The sequence below is a fragment of the Syngnathus floridae genome, chromosome 8, assembly GCF_059516105.1.
Source record: "Syngnathus floridae isolate MCC-2025c chromosome 8, RoL_Sflo_1.0, whole genome shotgun sequence".
Classification (NCBI taxonomy): Eukaryota; Metazoa; Chordata; class Actinopteri; order Syngnathiformes; family Syngnathidae; genus Syngnathus; species Syngnathus floridae.
The window spans coordinates 3,617,557-3,637,599 of record NC_142420.1 but is presented as its reverse complement, the minus strand read 5'-3'; the positions used below and the strand labels follow the sequence as shown (position 1 = coordinate 3,637,599).

The window sequence follows — 20,043 nt, the reverse complement described above, 5'->3', positions numbered from 1 at the left end:
GCATCTGAAGTTGAAATAAAAAAAGATAAAATGGAGAATGATTTGATTTGGATTAAAAATCTGACATGATGCATTAATGGTGCGCTTTATAGTCCGGAAAATACGGTACATATTTATTTTATTGATTTATTTTAACTTTCAAGGTTCAACTGCGGAATTAGTGTCACGTACTCTGACAGTGCCGCTGTACCCCGAGCCCACTTTATAAAGTCCGTCCTTGCAGAGCAGGTAGAGAAAGGAGCCGTCAGTCTGGAGGAGACAGCGCTCATCCTCGTCGATGGTCACGCCTTTCAGCACCCATTTGTTCATCAATGCCGCACGTTTAATGCCGTTCCCAAACCAGTCCTGGATTTGGATCTTTCCCACCAAAACGGCCTGCACGCTCCTCTGCAGGGCGTTCAATATGGTGGGCACCTAGGGGGAATCACATGTGTAAGTAAAGCTTAAAGAAGACATTGGCTCTTTTACAGACGTTATGGGGAGTTATTATGGGAAGCAAATGACGCTTCTGGCGCTGCTGATGACTCGTTTAAATAGTATTACGACCTGCAGTGTGAGTTTTCCCTCATCTCATTGAGCTCAACATCTCATTACCGTGGCCGTTATATCACACACAAACGTGCAGTGCGCAGAGGCACACACTTCCCGCCGGCCTGCCTCTGTGATGACTCAGTCTTGTCAGAAAAATAGAAAAGAAAAAAAAAAAAAAGCAGGCAAAACATTGCTTGTAGTCTGTAAGCTGCAAACTGTCACTTTATAGTGTAAATCTAACAATCTAATTGGGTGGGATCTGTCTTGAATATATTAACGCTCAATTTTGATTGATGTCATCAGACTATCAACTCCAGCAAAGGCATTTTGAATTATATACATGAATCTTAAAATCGAGTTTGTGTTATACTTGGTGCCAATCTAACAATTAAATCAGCAGATTTTTTGTTTTTTTTTAAAACATTGAACATTAGAACATCAGGAGTAAAGCCGGTGAGAGTGAATACCGCAGATAGTGGCTGGGGGGGTTTATTTATTCAACTGCAGATGGAAGACGTCATTAAGAATCCATCCACCCATTTTCTTGAGTGCTGGCCAATCACAGGCTGAGCCAGGGGTACAACCCGGACTGGCCTCATGTCAATTACAGGGTACATACAGACAAAAAACCATTCCCACTCACACCTACGGACAATTTACAGTATTCAGTGATGCGTGTATTTAGAATGTGGGAGGAAGCCAGACAGAGGGACAGCTACTATTGAAGGCAATAAAGGGAAAGAAAACGAGGACCGGTGACTTGGCAGAACAGAAAAAGTCATCGGGAAGGGTAAACTAATTAGTGGAGGGGACTGCAAGACGCCTGGCATTTTGCCAAACTTAATTTGGACTGTCCACATTGCTTCAAATAAATGTATGAAGGAGGCGCACTGTCTCCCGTAAAATAACTTGTAAACAAACCTACGCTCCCTCGCTGCTTCTGGTGAACGAAATGCATGTTTCCAAACAACAGTAGTACCTTAAAATATGAGTGATGCAAACTCTGAATATTAAGAAAGAAGCCACCCTGAAGCTGATTGTTTTGCTTTGACTTGTGAGCACAAACCTATTGAAAACCTATTGATGTGCTAACGGTTAGCATCAATGGTCCCGGCATTAGAGGTAATGGATACTTAAATACAAATGGTGAAGCAACACATGTAGACATAATATAAAAATATATGAAAAATGACTAATACTACAGCAATCTCACTGAGTCACCAACAGCAGTTGTCGTACTACTAGTAGTGCTTCTTCATTTGTGTCTGCTTGTATTATACAAACCATCGAACATGGCGGACACACCAGAAGGACCAGCACAATGAATTGGATTGCAGCATTTCATCAAGAAGCACAAACTGATTGACATTATATTTACTAACATATTAATAAGTCACCTGTATCGTCTGACAAGCGTGGCTGCCATTGTTGGTGAGGATGGCGGAGACGGCCTGCAGAATCTTGCCAGTGTCCCCCCAGGAGACCACCAGGCTGAAGAGGCAAGCGCAGGACAGGGCAGTGATAGCCTGTCCCGTCGGGTCATTGGGGCCCGTGCTTCGGACCGTGGTCTCCAGCAGCAGCTGGAAAAGGGATTCTGAGGAATAACATGTATTCAATTATTATTAGAAATGAAGGAGCAGAAAAATCTTAATCAATTCACTGTATTGAATCATTGAAACGTAAGATCACAAAATGTGGTTTAAAAAAAGTACAAGACTGAATTTACAGATACACCTTAGGTGCCCCAGTGGCATACAGTTACAGAACAAGGTCGATAAACACATTTTATATCAATACAAAACATTTTTTTTCCTCAAACATCAATGGGAGCGATTTGGGTGCACACTCCTCACCCAGCACGTCGGGAGGCTCAGTCTGGAAGCCCTCAGGCTGTTGCCCCTGCAGCATGTCCAACAAGGCCTGTAGACTGCGCAGGCATAGCGAGGGGTGCGAGAAGCGTGTCTCCTTTATCAGCTCAAAGACCCCACACAGGCCGATGCCGATGATCTATGGACGCAGAGAAATCTGAACTGAAGACCTGACCTAGTTAGAATGTGCATTCTTAAATTTTGAATTAACTTTCAGGCCAAACTAAAAAGCCTTATCAGAATATTAAAAGACTTACTTAATCCCTTCGATCATCATTGCAAGAAAAATCCTCTAGTCGTATACTTTTCAAATCACCGTTACGAGTTTGTATCATCTTCCATTTGCAAACTTAGAGCAATCAATAAAGACTGCTCATTTTAGATAGCGTAATAATAATAATGCTCACTATCTCAGTTCTTGTAACTAAATACTGTGGAACCTGCGGACTCGAGTCATCTTATGATAGAAGCTAATAAACACACCACAAAAAAGAATGGCTGAGTGAAGATATCCAGGGACATTGTGTGCCATAACTAGTAAATGATGACACAATCATTTTCTAATCGTACTCCCGTGCTAGCTCTTTGTGAATGGAAATTAAAATCAGTTAGGGAAATGAGAGCCAGGCAGTTGTTAATCCTCCTGATAGGGATTAGGAACAGTCTGGGTAGGTGATATCAAATCATACAAAAAAAAAAAAAAAGGGGAAAGGGTGTTCTCTATAGGAAGCTCACTTAATAATAATTAAAGGAGCGTCCTTACCTTGGGCAGCTTGACGGCTGGCTCCCGGTACTCCTCCTCCTCCTCACTGTCCGAGTCTCCGCTTTGCACCGAACTCCTGGAGGCCAGGGCCAACGAGGCCTCCCTCTGCTGCCATTCCAGTACGCAATGGCGCACGTTGCAGTAAACGTTGAATGCGGACGGGTTGCTGTGCAGCTTGATGTCGGGCACGCAGAGGGTGCCATCAAAACTCTCCGTCTGTGGGAGCCAAAGTGACAAAAGAGAATTGTTAGCATTTGTTGGCAGTGACATTAAGATTAAGGAAGTTGTTATTTAATTTGAGTTTATTTGTATGTAATCCGAAAAGCACCTCTCCGCTATCGGGCGATCTTTACGCTAACAACATGGCTAACAAGAGCGAGGAGCTAGTTCACCAAAGCACAAACATGGCATTGTTGCAAACTATAACAGTAGCACCTACTGACCTCACCCTCCATAGGAATTTGAGTAAATAAACACCACAGCCAATATTTGCATATAAATTAAATTTATAATGAGTTTCATTCCTAGACCGTCCTCGTAACTCAGAATGGTTGCGTGTCAAATCATATTTCTCCTTTGAATATAATGTACTGGAGGCTCAGCTCCTCTATCAGCCTCTCAGTACAGCAGTAATAGTTGTTCTGTACAAAGGATAAAGAATATATGCCTGCAAGTATTGTCATAGGGTCTATCAAATTGTGTTTGTGGAGCTTAAAGTGCTTAGCTTAAAGTGTAGCCACATATGCTGGTGAGCCAAAGGGATTTTGTTCCTACGTTGTCATTAAATACGCAACAGTTTGAACAACAGCCTCTTTCATGAAAAATATAATTAAAGCTTGCACTCACAAGTCAAAGCATTTGGCTAATACCTCACAAAACCGGTCACTAGTCATCATGTGAAGGCACCACAGTATTGCTATTTATATTGATTGGTCTTTTTTTTTTATTTGGATTAATTTACAAGAAGAATGAGTTTTAAACTAAGAGGGATTCACTGGTGATTTTATTTGTAAACACATTGTACATGCAGTTTGCAATTGGACATTTAATGGACGGGACACGATGTGTTTGGGGAGTATAAAAATTCCCCCCAAAAATGTTGATTTGGAAGATAAGACATTTGAAGCAGCAGGGTGTAAAAGAAGCGGCATGAGATACATCTAAGAGTGTCCATCAAATAATAATCAGGGTGGGCTCGCTCAAATGTTTGGCTTTCTCCATTGAGGCAGCATTTTTAGCCCCAACCCCGAGAGAAGAGGAGGTTCAATGATCGATCCACTGCCTCTTACTGCCCTTTGGGCATACCCATCACAGGAGGTGATGTCATCTGCTTAGGAGGAGGAGGCAGGAGCAGGGGGTTGGGACGAGGTCATTCATACTGAGCTCAAAGCAACAGGGAAGATATTAGCTCCATTGAGCAGGGAGTCTCCTGCTCTCTTGCCTGTAGCCTTTAGTGTACATTTAAAAAGGAGAAAGCATGTAATACAAACCCCATGCTGAAAATGGGACTTTGTATAATAGAAGAAACATTTTGAAAGCAGCGGAGGTTTGTACATCATTTTTGGGATGCTGGTCAACCACATTTTCCACAGGAAATCACAGAAATAGTCCATTCCAGGGCCAAATGGTCATCTAATAAAATCTTCATTTAGAGTACGCAACTTTTAAGTAACATTCCAGTATGTAACAATTAAAAGAGGCTCATGTTAAAAACAATAAAAGATGAGGAATTGAGGATGAAATACAATTGTGATTTGTCTCGTAGATGCACAGATTTTTATTTATGTATTTATATTATTTTATTCTATTTTTTTTTTAATTGTTCTTAATATATTCAAGTGCTAAAAACAAGTGACCAACCTTGAGTTCGACAAACAACTTACAACTTCTCAATTCAGGCTCCACAATGCTATGTTGAGGTTGGTTGGTGTCGTCGTAGTAGATATCGAACAAAATCTTTTTGAAGTTTGTTGTGGGGCTCTTGTAAGCTGACAGTATATGATTTCGCTTTTGTTATCAGTCAACATAGAATAAATGTGAGGTCATGAGTATCGGGCCTCTTTTGACCCCTCTTTTGCTGTTTCCTCCATTGTTTCTGCCAAGCTTCATGTTAACTAAAACGAAAGATATAACTGTAACTACAGTTCCAAGAATCCTGAATGACTGCCAGAACATTCCGTCAAGTTTAGTCAGAAAGATTCTGTAGAAAACAAACCTCTGGTGAAACTGAAACTTATGGCAGTCACGAGTGACTTGCTAGCAACAAAGGGACAGATTTTTTTTAGATTATTTTTTTTTTAGTTTCTCTTCATTGTAGCATGTTGATCTCAATTGTATCCAAAATGACATACTGGACTTCGACGCATTTCCCAAAATATTTTGGTCAGATTTGTACCTCATCCTAGTTATATTCAAATGTTTTAGATTTAATTTTTCTTCAGTTAACTGAGGATATTCGGTTTAATCATTTGCAATTAACAACATTTAATTTTAGCCGCATCTTGAGAAAGACATGTGTCCAAACACATGACACCACCGGGAATAGCAATGATCACATGGCAACACTGTCATTTGCTTTAAGTAAAAAAAAAAAACGTTTCTTCGCTTTTTTTTTTTTTTTATTTCCATCTTAGACATGCTTAAGGTCAAAGTGTGCACAAGCTGACAAAATCCCTGAGGAGAACTGCCGTGACAATGGCAGTGAAAGCTTCCAGTCAGGCCGAGGGTACTCACCAAACTGACAAATCCAACATGACTGCCTGTACACTATCCACAATTTAAACCCCATTCTTTGAGGAAACAGTGTGGAAACAAAGCGGATGCCCAAGATAAAAAAGAAAAAAAGCCATGTCACGAGTGGATAGCACATCATACTGTGTTTGTGTGGCACATGGAAACAGCACCAAACACAAATTAAAAAAAAAAGTTTGATAATCGATTATTTCTATTTCCAATCATTCCCAGCAACCCAGAAGTCAATGAGGTTGTGTTTGACCTTGAGGAAAATAAACAGAGCACCTGTTCAGTCTGCAAAGTGAGGCAGAAAATCGCCCCCCATCCTCCTCAAGTACAGACAAGGTGTCCCCTTTAGATGGAAGAGTTGGAGCCAGGCAACTGTTGCCGTGGCGATGCGGAACACATCGGGTCGCTTGGCAACAGGCCGTCGCTAACACGGATGAGCCACCCAAGCCACCCCCCCTCTGCAGTGTGTTTCGTATTGTGCCTCTTGGCACTCCCCTGGCAGCGTTTGTGGATGACATGGAGTCTGGCGCCAAACATGATTTTTATCAGTAGGATTCCAATTGATTATGTCAATTATAAAGATTTGTTTGTGCATACATAATGACGACATATTATTCAATTGACATGAATCCCGTACCTTTGTCCTCGATTTGACTTTGGACTTGACCTTTTGTCGCCTTTTCAGCTTCTTCTTGTTCAAGGCTTTCTTTCCCCTGAAAGAAACAAATCATCTGTCATAAGAATTATCCATCAAGCAGTGATGGGCAACCTACAAGACAGGAGGACCATATATGGCCTGTGAGCGCATTTGATCCGACCCACCGTGCAATTCTAAAAACAAGTATAGAATGTCAGAGTAAAAATAAAAAATAAAAACATCAAACCCACCAATTCATAATTATCTAACATATGTATTTTTTTCCAGACATTTACTCAGGCCTGTAGAAGCTTTTACAAAACTGAAATGGGCCCGGACAAAATGTATTCACTGAAGCATGAGTGTAAAAATAAAAAACCCTTTCAAATGGTGCATATAAAAAGCCAGGATGAAATTATGCTGATGCTTTGTAGTGCCACCGCGAGTGACGATAATATTTTGTGCTTTAACGGCAGCAAAAAAGAACATTAACAGCAAAATCATGGTCTTGGAAACATACGGTATGCATATCATCTTTGTAGTTGACAACAATGATGATTTTCGCTATTTAAAAAGACATAAATCAATCCAAAACATCATCAATAGTCTTTTAGAATTCTCGCCACACTGCATCTTCCATATTTTGACAAATACTGGTACTCAATAAATTTACATTGCTCTGATGCTTTTTTTAAAGCAGTTTGATGCTATTTATTAGATAGCAAGTAACATAACAATAAGTTTTCATTTAGGGAAGGGGGAGGTGTCAAATAATCGATTAATTTACGATTCATTTTCCCCAGAGGCGACCATGCAATAACACACATCCCTGGTTTCAAGTAAATGAAAATACTGGTGGCTATGGGACAAAAAATGACTTCACTTTCTGATTGAGTCATATCCTTCCACCGTTCCAAGTCTTAATTGATATCTTAGGCAAGTTGCTTGTGCCTTGCTCAATGAAAACGTGAACTTGAAACCATGACCGACTTATTGATAAAGACTTTGCATCATGCATATCGACACTTTTCCTCCAGCACAGCCATTTAGAGGGGAGGACAAAAGTAAAGGAACACCTCCTACACCGAGAAGGTGACTCTAAATAGAGGGTGGGACCAAATTTAAATTTGGGTATACACTGACAATATATTTTGATAATATTATTACAGTACATTTACAAGTTTTTCCTACTTTCTTCCCTGTCCAATACTGCTTTAGATAGAATATAGTTTTTGTTCTTGACTTGAAATATTTTGCCATTATTCATGGTGCCTGTAAAATAATCATTTTGTGGTGAAGAAAAGTCTCATTGAAAACTGACATTGATGACATCAACAAGAGCAGAGTGAGGGAGGATGCTGCAATGACCCAGCTCCTCCAACCTGACTGACAATAAGTGACGTAACTCTATTACCCGCTTAGGCAAGAAAACTGCCACTTGAGATCTAACCCCCTTACAAAAATAAATAAATAAAAACACGGATTATCGTGTCACTGTCATTATTGTGCGTCTCCTTAAAAAAAAAATATTTACAAGGAGGTTCAAACACTCCCATGTTTGTTGACGTCCAGCTAGCTGGCACGCTAACTAGCTAGCGATCGAAATAGTGACGCCGTTGGGCCTAAACACACACGTATGGCCACGACTTGAGTAACAATGTACATCCTGGACAGTTCCTGATATAATTATTCACTTTTAGTCTATTTACGTTGTGGTAGTAACGTCGATTAGGGTATAATTGTGTAAAATTCTTTCATGACAGCTGAGCTTATAGCTGCATAGCTTGGGCTTTAATATGAACTAAAGGTGCGTTCCATTTAAATCGTCGGCTCGGAGCGAGTGGCGTTATTTAAATGACAAGTGTTGTGATGTACAGCTAAAAGATCCATCAATCAAACGAGCCTTTTTTTGCGGATATTGGACGAAGCTAACAAGAGCTACACAGGGATCCGAGAGGCTAAGGAAGTCCCTGGACCAAATGCTACCATCGCAAGCTGACCCCACCGGGAGTGCCCCCACCCCTTCACAAAACAGCGCATCTCTTGGGATTCTTTTGTAGATTTATTTTAGAGGCGAATGCAACATGAAGAATAAAAACTAGGCCGCGAGACATGAATGACATTTCGTTAGGGATATTCGCCGGGGATATGAAGTTGAGCTAAGGTTAGCTCCAAGCTAGCCCGGCGAATGACAAGCCAGCCTCAACCATGAACAGCCAAATAGCCCCACTCACCTTCCTGGATTTATTCCTTGCTCTTTATCGTTGATGGCAGTCGTGTAAATCCTCCGGTATCTTTCCGCCAGGGCTCTCCCTGACAGTAAAAGCTGATACCGAGTCCGACAGTCAGACTGGGCTCCGGTTGTCGGACAGGGACCCATGCCCGGCCCAATTGTGGAGAGATCGGCTCCTAGTCCGTAAATGACCCGGACTCCCAGCCCCATCGACGGCGACGAAGAGGGCAGAATCCCCCCACAGGCGGCGGCCGCTGCCGCAGCGGCACACATCATCGTTTAGGAGCACAATGCATAAATGAATCACGCAAAATTAAAAGCAGCTAAATCACGCCCGGCCATCGGGTACAATCTGCGTATTGTTAAGTCCAAGCCGCGCTAATAATGTGGCCTTTTTTTAACGTTGCGGAAAATGGCACAAATTGTATCCTGGATCGGCGCTTGTTATCAGGGCTAATTCAGCGACCGAGGTCCTCCTCCTTCCCTCCTCCTTCTCTTCCTCCTCCGCGTCTCTTCCACGAGCTACAAGAACATTCCCAATAAAATGTCAAAAATATCAAGAGCATTCGTTGTGTTGGGTTTTCGTTGCCATTTGTCCCTCGGAAATGCGGTGACCCCCGAGCGGCTGCACCCTCAGACGGTCTGCCATCTTAGCTCCATCATCCCTCCCCTCCCCTGCACTGTTTGCTGCGTCGCTTCGCCCGCAAGCCGCCAGAACACTTTCATTATTGGGATTATTATTAGCCTTCAGGAACATTATCACCATCCATTGGCATTTTAAACTACGTAGCATGCTTGCGGATAATGACTACTTTGGACCATTTTGAAATAAGACTCCTCTGTTTTACGCCTATGGTTGGTATTTTAATTGCAAGCTGTTTTATCGTCCGTCTACTTTGGAAAATAGACAAAAATAGACCTTTTTTGGTGTTTATTGGAGCTAGACCTTTTTTCCTGGAGGGTTGTGGGAGGCCAGGCTATCTCAGAGGCCCTTTAAAAAAAATTATTCATCTGATTTTTTTTTTTTCTAAACTAAACAACCAAATATTCTAAAGAAAACACTGATAAACATTCATTGTATGTTCTTTACAGAGAACGGGAAGGAAATGTGGGAAAAAATATTCCAGAAAAATTGGAAAATACCCTGGCACTTGGAAAACCGTCCAAGCATATTTTGGGAAAGTAGTACTGTGCCTCCGCCCCTAGCTCCATCAATGGTTATTAATGATGTTAATGGAATATAAACCACAATGTGGCGTTTACTCAAATATCTGTCATTTGTATCAGATGTGAGGCAGCACAGTGGTGCACTGGTTGGCATGTCCACCTCACAGCTCAAAGGTGCAGGGTTCATTCATTCATTCAACCATTCATGTTCACAATCACACCTACGACCAATTTGGAGTGTTGAATCGGCCTACCGTAAATGTTCTTGACACACAGGCACGAGAAGAACATGCAAACTCCACACAGGAAGGCTGTAGCCGGAATTTAATGCTGCACCTCTGAACTTTGAGGCGGACATGCTAACCAGTGCACCGCCGTGCTGCCTGTGAATTTATTGTGAATGGTCAAAATAAGTTTAAAAGCCTAAATGTACATATGTAATTAGCAATTCATTTGATTGAATTGTGGGTAATTATGATTCAAATAAATAAACAAAATGTCATGAAAATTAAATACTATTGGGTTTTATTTGCATACCTTATGTACAAATCCTCTGGCCTGGCCTAAAGGTGTATGTTGGGTTAATTGAATACTCTTAAATTGTCCATTGGCGTGAATGGGGAATGATAATTTGTTTCTATGTGTCCTGCGATTGCCTGGACACCAATCCAGGGCCCCAGCTCTCACTCAAAGTCAACTGCTCCAGCTCACCTTCAGCCATAATGAGGGCAAGCAATTGAAAAAACTTTCCAACAGAAAGGGAATTGAAAGGATTTTCAAAGCAATACTGACACCTAGTGAAATTTTACGGGTATGGCAGGGGTTAGTATATTTGTCAAGTGTATTTCTACCCTAAATTAACATTTATTGTTTTGTTCGTATTGTACTTGTACTGAGAAGCCACAGCCTTTTCTGTGTCAAGGTAAATTTTCTTTTTAGTAATATCACCTTCCTGCGGAAGAGGATTAGGGCTATTAAGAAAAAAAAGGGGGGGGGGTGACAGGGTTCTGACTTTTCTCAGAATTCTGACGTTAAAGTCAGACTTACCACTTTAAAGTCAGAATTCTGAGAATAAAGTCAGAATTCTGAGAATAAAATCAGAATTCTGACTTTAAAGTGGGAATTCTCACTTTAAAGTAAGACTTCCCACATTAAAGGGGTGCAAGCCAACCAAGCCCCTATGATCACTGGGCCACACAAACCTTTCCACCACTTAAGGAGGAGCTAAACATTAAAAAATAATTTAAGTAAATACCAATCTGCTCATTTAGGGCAGCAGTGACAGAAACCTTACATTGGGTGGTGCTCTAATTTGTTAAAGAGTAAAACATTTCCTAATCTGAAAATATTTAGTGATTAATGTTATCTTGGCTGCCAATTAAGGTGCGGTAGTGCTATCATTACAATGAGAAAAATAATCATAACTGTGTTTGGATTTCTTTTCTTGCCAGCATAACAAAACACAATAGCAAGCCCATTACTGGGTAGTCTGCATTCCTGTCATTGCAACTGAGGCTTGCCGATCAGCATTATGTTGTCACACCCTGGCATGCTATGAGCCGTTCATACTTTTGATCGTTCAAGTAGTGACAGTCCCATAGGAGTCAAAGAATCTCTCAATCACAAACATGTCTACGAACGGTGGTGTACCCTTACAAAAACTTTAATTTTAAATGGAATTTGGCTTTGGAAAGCGCAACAGATTCATCAGATTTTTTTTTTTTAATTAAGTTTCATCCAAACTTTCTATTATGCATCTACGGTCTGCTCCACTGCCAGTAATCCTGTGGTTATTAATTTATTTGACAGAGATATTGTTTTTTTTGGCATAAATATCTAACCCACTATAACCATTTCACTGACTACACCAATGCGATCTAGTGCTGAAAGAAATAATGAAAATAAAATAATGATGCCAGTTTTTATCATAGAACCTTTTCTCATTGGCTACACATTTTTTAAATTTTATTTTCATCACTACTAACTGACATTAGGTGTAAAGAAAAATGCTAGCTGGATTCTGGCTCATTCTTCAAGTCAATATTTGTCAAAATTTTTGAGTGAAATTATTTCAACATAATTTCCTTTGTAAATAACTCATGCTTCTTTTTCAGATGTCTTTAGAACAGTAGGTCTCAAATTTAGGTCCAGACAGCCCAGAGGTCTCCAAACTGGGGTATCTAGAAAATCAATTTTATGTATCATTTTAAAAAGTGCTGACCTACTTTAAATATGGGAACAGGTGTGACAATAAACAATAATATAATAATTACTCCTCCCTACTTTACATTTGGACCAATTAAACGTGCTAATATCATCAATATCAAGTGATATCTGCCGCATTTCTAGATCTTTCACATTTTTTTGTGTACAGCTACACAGGTGAGGCAAAGCGACCTCTGTGAAATATTTTCAGCTTGGATGCACATACCTCTTATGAACATTTCCCACCACGTTGATAAATCACTGCTTATGCAACCAAGAAATAGGCAACATGTTTTGCATATCTGATTCTGCAAAAAGAGAAAATCTAGTAGCAACTCCAAATTAGGTCACTTTTGCTGCTCTCCTTTAATTTTATTTGGAGCAATTGTACCGGCAAGCAGTATTAGACTGGAGGCTTCACAATCTCGTTTATCGCGGATAATTGGTTCCAAAAACTTTATTCATCCCACAACGGGGAAATTTACTTGTCACAGCAGCGCATACGAGTGCAAGAATACAAGTGCCAAAATTTCAAAAAAGGATCAATAACAGACAAGGACAAATACAAGTAGTAGAGACGAAAGACAATTTTATCCAGCATTCAACATAGCAGTTTAAATGGTTCTGTCACAGACTTTCCCAAAATGTACCATTCTTCAATTTTAGAAATGAATTCCCTTCATTTGGATTAAAATCGACAAAACAGTGACATTTATTTTGCCTGGCTGCATGGAGCTCAGCACCACTAAACATCTGATCTTAGAATCGCTTCTGTTTATAATACCTGGACAAATTTTTTGCTGGAATTAAGTTTTCCACACCTAAGTCCTGACTTACTGCCGTGTTTGGGAATCATTGATTTTGATAGTACATGTGTCTGTACTGCGACTGTTGTAAAGTGCAAAGTCTCCTGGTGATACTCTGATTCATTAAAGATACAGTCATGTAATTCAGAGTAAAGCCTACTCGGAAACTGATTTGAAAAATTATACCTGCATTTTGCACATTTTTAGTATTGACATATACTCCCGCACCCATTTGCTGCCTCCCCAACGCCTAAGTTGACGTGCAGGTCCTTCAAAGCGCTCCACCTTCATTCCACCCGTGTCTCAGCGGGCTGGGCGGCTGATAAACTTGCTCTATGTCGACGACAGGTCTACAGCGCACTCACCGAGGCCCCGCCTGCCCGAGGGGTGACCTTAAAATCCCCTCCCCTAGGGTTAAAAGGGCTTTGGCGAGAGTGTAATTGCACACTGCTGTGTGATATACAGGTGCAAAGGCAGGATTTAGAGCTCCATTTTGTTTCCGCCCTGCTTAGATCTCACAACTTTCCACAGAGGTACGCACTTTCCTTTCCTTCCATAACTATGCAATCTCAGAAATATCAAATATTGACTTCTGTTTTATGTCAACAGACTCTTCACTTTTTAGTAGTGAAAAAAAAACAAATATGAAGTCAATCCAACTTGCTTGCCTGATTATAATGCGTTTAGAACAAATATTGACTAATGAAATCCGTGCCTCATTGATTTGCTTGTGTTATTCATTAGCACACACATTAAAAAGCGGTTATTAAAGTGACTGTCAATTAACGGGAGTCAGTGAGAGAGTCATTACACAGGAGCAGGAAATTTTTTAGTAAGCCAATAGCTATGCTAAAATTGTAAAAGGAAAATAATCTCATTATCCTATTTTAAGGAACATTCCAACACAAGTGCAACAAAATAAGAATAGTGTAAGATCAAATTGAAGTAAAGCGAAACTACTCATCCATTAAATATGTCTCTAACAATTACATTTTAAAGTTCCTTTGAGGGTTTTATTTGTTATATTGTCAATTTTTTTCAAGGGGTGAGAGAGGGGCAGCTCACCCCTGACACGAATCATGCAAATATTTGCATCTTGACCATTTAAAATGTTCACAAATGGAATCTAATTTCAAAATAGATTTGAAGCTGAATCTAAAAACTCAAAATGAGTCATATTTGAATGCACAAAGAGTTCATTCCATGGCATTGGTGGAGAAATCCTCATTAACGCTTCACAGGTTTAAAAAAATGTAGACAGCAGTCAGGAAACTGACACTAATGACTCATGTCACTCATATTCTACTATGTATTTCAGTGTTTAGTGTGGGTGTGGGTTGGATGGAACGTGGGGGTGTGTTCGTGTGGGTTGGGATCCAGATAAACCAGTTTTAAAAAGGCAGCTCTTTCATTCAACTTACAAACAGCTCAGGTGTTCCCAGGTGAGGCATAATACAGTACAGTGTAAGAGCAGTTCAGTCACAGTGCCCCCTATTGACCATAGTACAGTAGTGCGTGTATAAGGTTTTAAAATTTCCTCTTCAGCACACACAGCTGAAAAAACCAACTTCACCGATCAAATGTTTATTAATTCTATGTTTTTATATTATTATTAGGCTATTTTGTAATAATGTATTATCATAAAGACATTTATGAGTTTACATGTTTAATGGTCATGAATACCAGTATTGATTAATTCTATTATGCATGCTTATTTTCTATTTTATTATTTTATGTTGGCTGTGATTGTTGTTTAAACATTCTGATTATGTAATACATAGTATATACCGGTTGTTAATAATAACTTGCTATGAGTAACAAATTACTTTTGTGTTATTTTATGTATTGATTTGACTATAAATGTTATCAAAAATACATAACTTCATGAATTTGTATTTGTATATATGTGTATGCATGTAGGATTATATTAAAAATGTAAAGAAAAACATACAACTGTAATAATTGCATGGAGTATTATTAATGCAAAAAAAATCCAAAACAATTGTTGCAATATATAATAAGATACCATTGTTATTATTAATATTCATTCATCTTTGGAACTATACTTTTTCATGCATTGTCTGTATTTTGACGAGCATGTATGACGAAAATATCAGAAAGTGGTGATGCAGTGCAGTGATATTATGATAAATATAATACTCCTTGTTGATGTCATTTTGAAAGTGTGATATAAAACATAAGCATTGTGATCTTTTTAAAGCCAAGAACACCCTCGTCATGTCTACCTCTCGGCTGAAAGATGACAGTTGGATCAGAAAAGACGAGGATGAATATGAAGCTGTTGAGTGAGTACAATCATTACATAACACAAAAACGAAGAGCGAGAGAGTTTTGGGTGTGACTTTATTTACGGATGCGTTCATTTGTCGTCCTCTTGTTTTTCTACAGCCGAGATCCAAACTTCGGTTCATCTATTCTCAGCCACTACAGATCCACCGATAGTCTTAGCAGGTAGAATATTATTTTTTCTATTGGAAAAAAAATCAACAGCACACCGACGACCTGTGAGGATAAGAAAGAAAGAAAGAAAGAAAGAAAGAAAGAAAGAAAGAAAGAAAGAAAGAAAGAAAGAAAGAAAGAAAGAAAGAAAGAAAGAAAGAAAGAAAGAGTAGATGATCATTTTGTAAATTACAGTGGAACAATCATCCAAAGTCCCAAACACAATTTTTCCCATGGAGTTGGTTGACTTCTAAATTGTTCAATTTCCTAAACCTTAATTTTCTACAGGAAATAATGTGGCATGAATTGCAGTCACAAAAGCTTTATTAACTTGGATCGATGTTTTAAATTGCATTTTAACATCACTAGCTCTTGCACAAGTTGAAAAATTATAATACTAAAAAGAGTTAAAAAACTATTGGAGTGTTCCACTGTATAATGTCCTAATAAGAATAATAACAACAGACAACATGTTTGCCATGTTTATGGAATGTTTCCTACTAAATTAGCTTTTTTTTTTTTTTTTTTTTTTTACTACAGCCCCATGACCGAAAGTACTACACAAATGACCAGGTCATCATCTGTTCAGTCTCTTAGCAAGAGGTAAAAGTCTGGTCCTGGAGGTTCTTCTTTTTTGTTTGTAGTTTATTGCCATTTCATAAACATGCCAGGAGGAACACCATGAAAAAAAAATGCCGTTGGTCCAACGTAGAGACTATGAAACACAAAATAATTAAATAAGCCGATTCACATTGTGTAATTGTTGCATATGAACCACTAATTGTCATTTATGTTGCTTTAGATTCAGTGGTAGTCAGGATGAGCTCCAACCCAGGTTTGTGTCAAATTGATTCAAAAATGTTCACGAAAAGCGCCACGAGGCCTTTTAATAATCGCCTTTCTACCTTGTTACACGCAGCTCCTACTCCCACTCCAGACTCTCCTACACTCCGAGGTAGATACATCTAAATAACTAGTTGTCTTTAAAAGAAGTAAAGCGGCTGCAAATATTCAAATATCCATTGCATATTCCAATTTCCAGCGGCTTTATGCAAATTACAATGTGTCTTTTCCAGCTCCCCCTCCTACAGGAGAAGCGATGAACCGGGTTCAAGGTGCACCAGCAACTACCATTCATGCATCCCAACCATTTGAAAATAAAAAATTATGTTTGTGAAACTTGTGTTCTGTCTTTAGCACCACCACCACCACAGTGAGCAAGGATGGTACAATCACAGAAACCACAGTCACCAGCCAGAGTCTCAGGTAAAGCATGGCCTATCACGTTTTTGGATTGTTATCGGTCAGATTCTAACTATATGTTTTTTGCTGTTGGTTTTTATCTGCAGAAGTCCCACCAAGACGTTCAGCGAGCGGGTGCAGACCTTCAGCAAAGGGTGAGAGCTTATAAAGCTAATCAAAGCTAATAAAAAAATCACAAATATGTTTTTGGTCCATCAAAAAGCATAATCTTCTAATCTATCTATCTATCTATCTATCTATCTATCTATCTATCTATCTATCTATCTATCTATCTATCTATCTATCTATCTATCTATCTATCTATCTATCTATCTATCTATCTATCTATCTATCTATCTATCTATCTATCTATCTATCTATCTATCTATCTATCTATCTATCTCCCTCCCTCCCTCCGTCCGCCTGTCTATCATCCACCCATCCATCAACTAAAATAATAAAACATTTTAATACAAACGTCATTAGATTTTAAAAAAATACAATGCGTTTCATTCATATGTACGTTTTATTTGAACTGTTAGCTATAGCAAAATATAACCAAGTACGTTAAATGTTCAATTTATTAATTCATCTTAATTGCAATTAAAATATATGCATTTCATTAATACGTGTGTATATTTATAAAGAAACTGTAACCCCTCTCCGCAAATGAGAAGATTTTTTTTTGTGTCCGCAGTACTGAGGACAAACTGTATGATACGCTCATCCCCAATGCTATCAGAGATGACGACAAGTGAGACATTCATCTACTATTTACATTTAAGAAGCCGATTTTTATTTGTTACAAGTAGCGTGACAAATGGGCTAAAACTTTCATTATTTTGCCTGCAGTAGATCAAGTCTCTCCAGCAGTGAGACTATGACTGTGACAAGAAGCATTAATGGGTTAGTTTTGCGTTTAATCGACGAAATGATTGATGAACTATACTGTGAGTCATATATGTGGACGTTGTCATGTGATGGCAGGGCTGGAGATGAGCTGTACGACACCCTGCTGCCAAAGGGCATCTCCTCCGCTCAATCTTCATCTTACAGGTGAGGCGACATCCATGTTTGTCCAAGAAACCTACATCCCATAATCGACACCTTCACAATGTTCTCGTGGTTTTTTTTGGTGTCAGCACCTCGAGCGTAAGCAAGAGAGAGATAGTGACGGTGGAGAGCAGTGTAGCACCACTATCTTCATCGTCCTCCTTGCGAACCACTAGGTAAACAGGCACGCTTTTTTTTTTTTTTTTTTATCGGATTATTACATTTTATTTTGGGACAGCATATTTGATGTTACCGTATTTTCCGCACGATAAGGCACACCGGATTATAAGGTGCACCTTCAATGAATGGCCCATTTTAAAACTTTGTCCATATATAAGGCGCACCGGATTATAAGGCGCACCTTCAATGAATGGGCCATTTTAAAACTTTGTCCATATATAAATCCATATATTTGGACGCACCAATATTCAATATTGGTCCATATATAAGGCGCTTTGGATTATAAGGCGCACTGTTGGCTTTTGAGAAAATTGGAGGTTTTTAGGTGCGCCTTATAGTGCGGAAAATACGGTACATTAAATTTAGTAAACTTTTGATCGACTGGTATTCATATATCTCATTGAAATTAATTTGACTACTTTACACGAATAAATGCTTTTCTCTTTGACATGCAGCCGCTCTTACACTGATGAAATTCCCAGTGCCCGTGTCACCTCTTACACTATCAGCAGCAACCTGCCCAAGTATACACACACACACATCCTTTTGCACGTACACACTTGGTTTTATTTTCACCATTATGCTGTGTTTCTGCGGCCATAGTGACGACTACGGGAGCAAAAGTGGGAACTACTACTACTCCTCCACATCATCTCCCACCTATGAATACAGCAGCATCAGCGGTCCAACTGAATACAGCTCCACGACGTACAGGAGGTACATGCATGAATGTTAATTTTTAGAAATGAAAAACATTTCTAACAATAAAACTACCCTTCCAGCAGCACCAGCAGGTCTGACAACATGCTGTCAAGTCCCATGACATCATCCATCAAAACTGTTTACACCAGTCCTGATAGGTTAGAAAAAAAAGCTTCAGGATGAGATTTCAAATCTTTTCATAGATCAAATTTGTCTTCAGTAGTACTTAGTATTGTATCTCACATTGTTATCAACGTAGGGCAACTCTTGAGAGGGAACTTTGCACCTACTGCCATAAGCCTTTCAATGGCGACGCCAAGATGATCCTGGATGAAATGAAGATCAGCTGCCATGCTTTCTGCTTTAAGGTATTTTTTTTTGTCACTTTAGTTAAAACAGCCTAATTAAAGCTAGAGATTGTAAATCAATTATAAAATCAGTTGAAGGAAAATCTCGAAGCTTCAGATTTTTCTACACGGACTAATGTTATTACAGTAACACATGTGAGGGTGTGCAATCATCGGGCAGTAGGCGGGGGACACCCTGAACTGGTTGCCAGCCAATCACAGGGCACACAGAGACGAACAACCAGTTGCACACGCGTGCTCAGACCTATGAGCTATTTGGAGTGCTCAATCGGCCCATGTTTTCAAAAATCGGGGCGCCCGGGGAAAACCCAGGCACGGGGAGAACTTGCAAACTCCACACAGAGAGGGCCGGAGGTGGAATCGAACCCGCACCCTCTTAACTCTCTTAACCGTGCTGCCCTAACAATGACCGATTTATTAAAAATATATGAGATTTACGTAATGTTTGATTCAAGCCACAAAATAATAAGGATTTATTTAACTGTAGTGTGTTGTTGTTGTTGTACATAGTGCGAAGTGTGCAATGGCACGCTGGGCCACCTGAAAGCGGGCGACAGCATGTGGGTGTACAACCACATGGTGCACTGCGAGAACTGCTTTGACGTGACCAGAGGTAAGAAACACACCTTCGGACCTTTTATGACAAGGTAAAGGCAAATAAGTAAGAAATCAAATCAATATTTCATCCCGCAGATAAATGGCGTCACTGACCTTGCACTTCAACTTCCTTGGTGGAAAAAAAAGAAGCGATTCAACATTTTAGAAAAATTGTTCGGGGGGGAAGGGGTCAAATAGGTTCTCTTTTCCATTATATTTGCATTGATTCAGGTGTTTTGGATGATCTTGAAGGATGGGCATACATATAACAGCAGACAGTTTGAATAGATATATTCAATATATTATTTCTGATATTCTCTGAAGGCTTTTAAGGGACTCTTCATTTATAATGTGATGATAGCAATACTGTGATGTAGATGGCCGGGGTTGTTATTCCTGCGTGCAATAAAAGCGGTCACTGTATTGATATCAAGCTATTGTGTCATTGTGATTCATATTTAAATCTTGTACAAATAAATACAAAGCAGA

General features: G+C 39.4%; 2 protein-coding genes across 18 annotated transcripts in view; one reads left to right on the top strand and one right to left on the bottom strand.

Annotated features, from left to right (window-relative positions):
- Positions 1–9,443, bottom strand: part of mycbp2 (MYC binding protein 2) — a 49,739-nt gene extending 40,296 nt beyond the window's left edge. For all 13 annotated transcript variants that reach the window (XM_088382605.1, XM_088382610.1, XM_088382617.1 and 10 more), the window contains exons 1-6: positions 8,776–9,443; positions 6,542–6,617; positions 3,163–3,378; positions 2,385–2,538; positions 1,929–2,125; positions 172–414 (exon numbers count right to left, since the gene is read on the bottom strand). In XM_088382605.1, the coding sequence (XP_088238731.1) occupies positions 172–414; positions 1,929–2,125; positions 2,385–2,538; positions 3,163–3,378; positions 6,542–6,617; positions 8,776–9,050 (1,161 nt within the window). In that variant the 5' untranslated portion in view covers positions 9,051–9,443. The remainder of the gene's footprint in view (positions 1–171; positions 415–1,928; positions 2,126–2,384; positions 2,539–3,162; positions 3,379–6,541; positions 6,618–8,775) is intronic.
- Positions 9,444–13,337: 3,894 nt separating this feature from the next.
- On the top strand, positions 13,338–19,987 carry scel (sciellin). Of its 5 annotated transcripts, none has more exons than XM_088382537.1 (19): positions 13,338–13,485; positions 15,174–15,258; positions 15,362–15,424; positions 15,953–16,015; positions 16,215–16,247; positions 16,332–16,367; positions 16,489–16,527; positions 16,610–16,678; positions 16,762–16,809; positions 17,352–17,408; positions 17,507–17,560; positions 17,642–17,710; positions 17,797–17,883; positions 18,343–18,411; positions 18,491–18,604; positions 18,673–18,747; positions 18,849–18,957; positions 19,468–19,570; positions 19,651–19,987. In XM_088382537.1, exons 2-19 carry the CDS (start codon positions 15,191–15,193, stop codon positions 19,665–19,667), a joined length of 1,173 nt encoding a protein of 390 aa, XP_088238663.1. In that variant the 5' UTR covers positions 13,338–13,485; positions 15,174–15,190; the 3' UTR covers positions 19,668–19,987. The 5 variants fall into 5 exon arrangements, with proteins under 5 accessions (XP_088238663.1, XP_088238662.1, XP_088238664.1 ...); XM_088382536.1 differs by having other exon boundaries at positions 18,670–18,747; XM_088382538.1 differs by lacking the exon at positions 17,797–17,883 and having other exon boundaries at positions 18,670–18,747.
- The last annotated feature ends 56 nt before the right edge of the window (positions 19,988–20,043 follow it).

Coding starts and splice junctions, on each gene's coding strand:
- scel (XM_088382536.1), top strand. CDS start 15,191: ATGTCTACCTCTCGGCTGAAAGATGACAGTTGGATCAGAAAAGACGAG. Junction 16,368..16,488: donor AGACTCTCCTACACTCCGAG/GTAGATACATCT, acceptor TGTCTTTTCCAG/CTCCCCCTCCTACAGGAGAA. Junction 16,810..17,351: donor GTGCAGACCTTCAGCAAAGG/GTGAGAGCTTAT, acceptor TTGTGTCCGCAG/TACTGAGGACAAACTGTATG.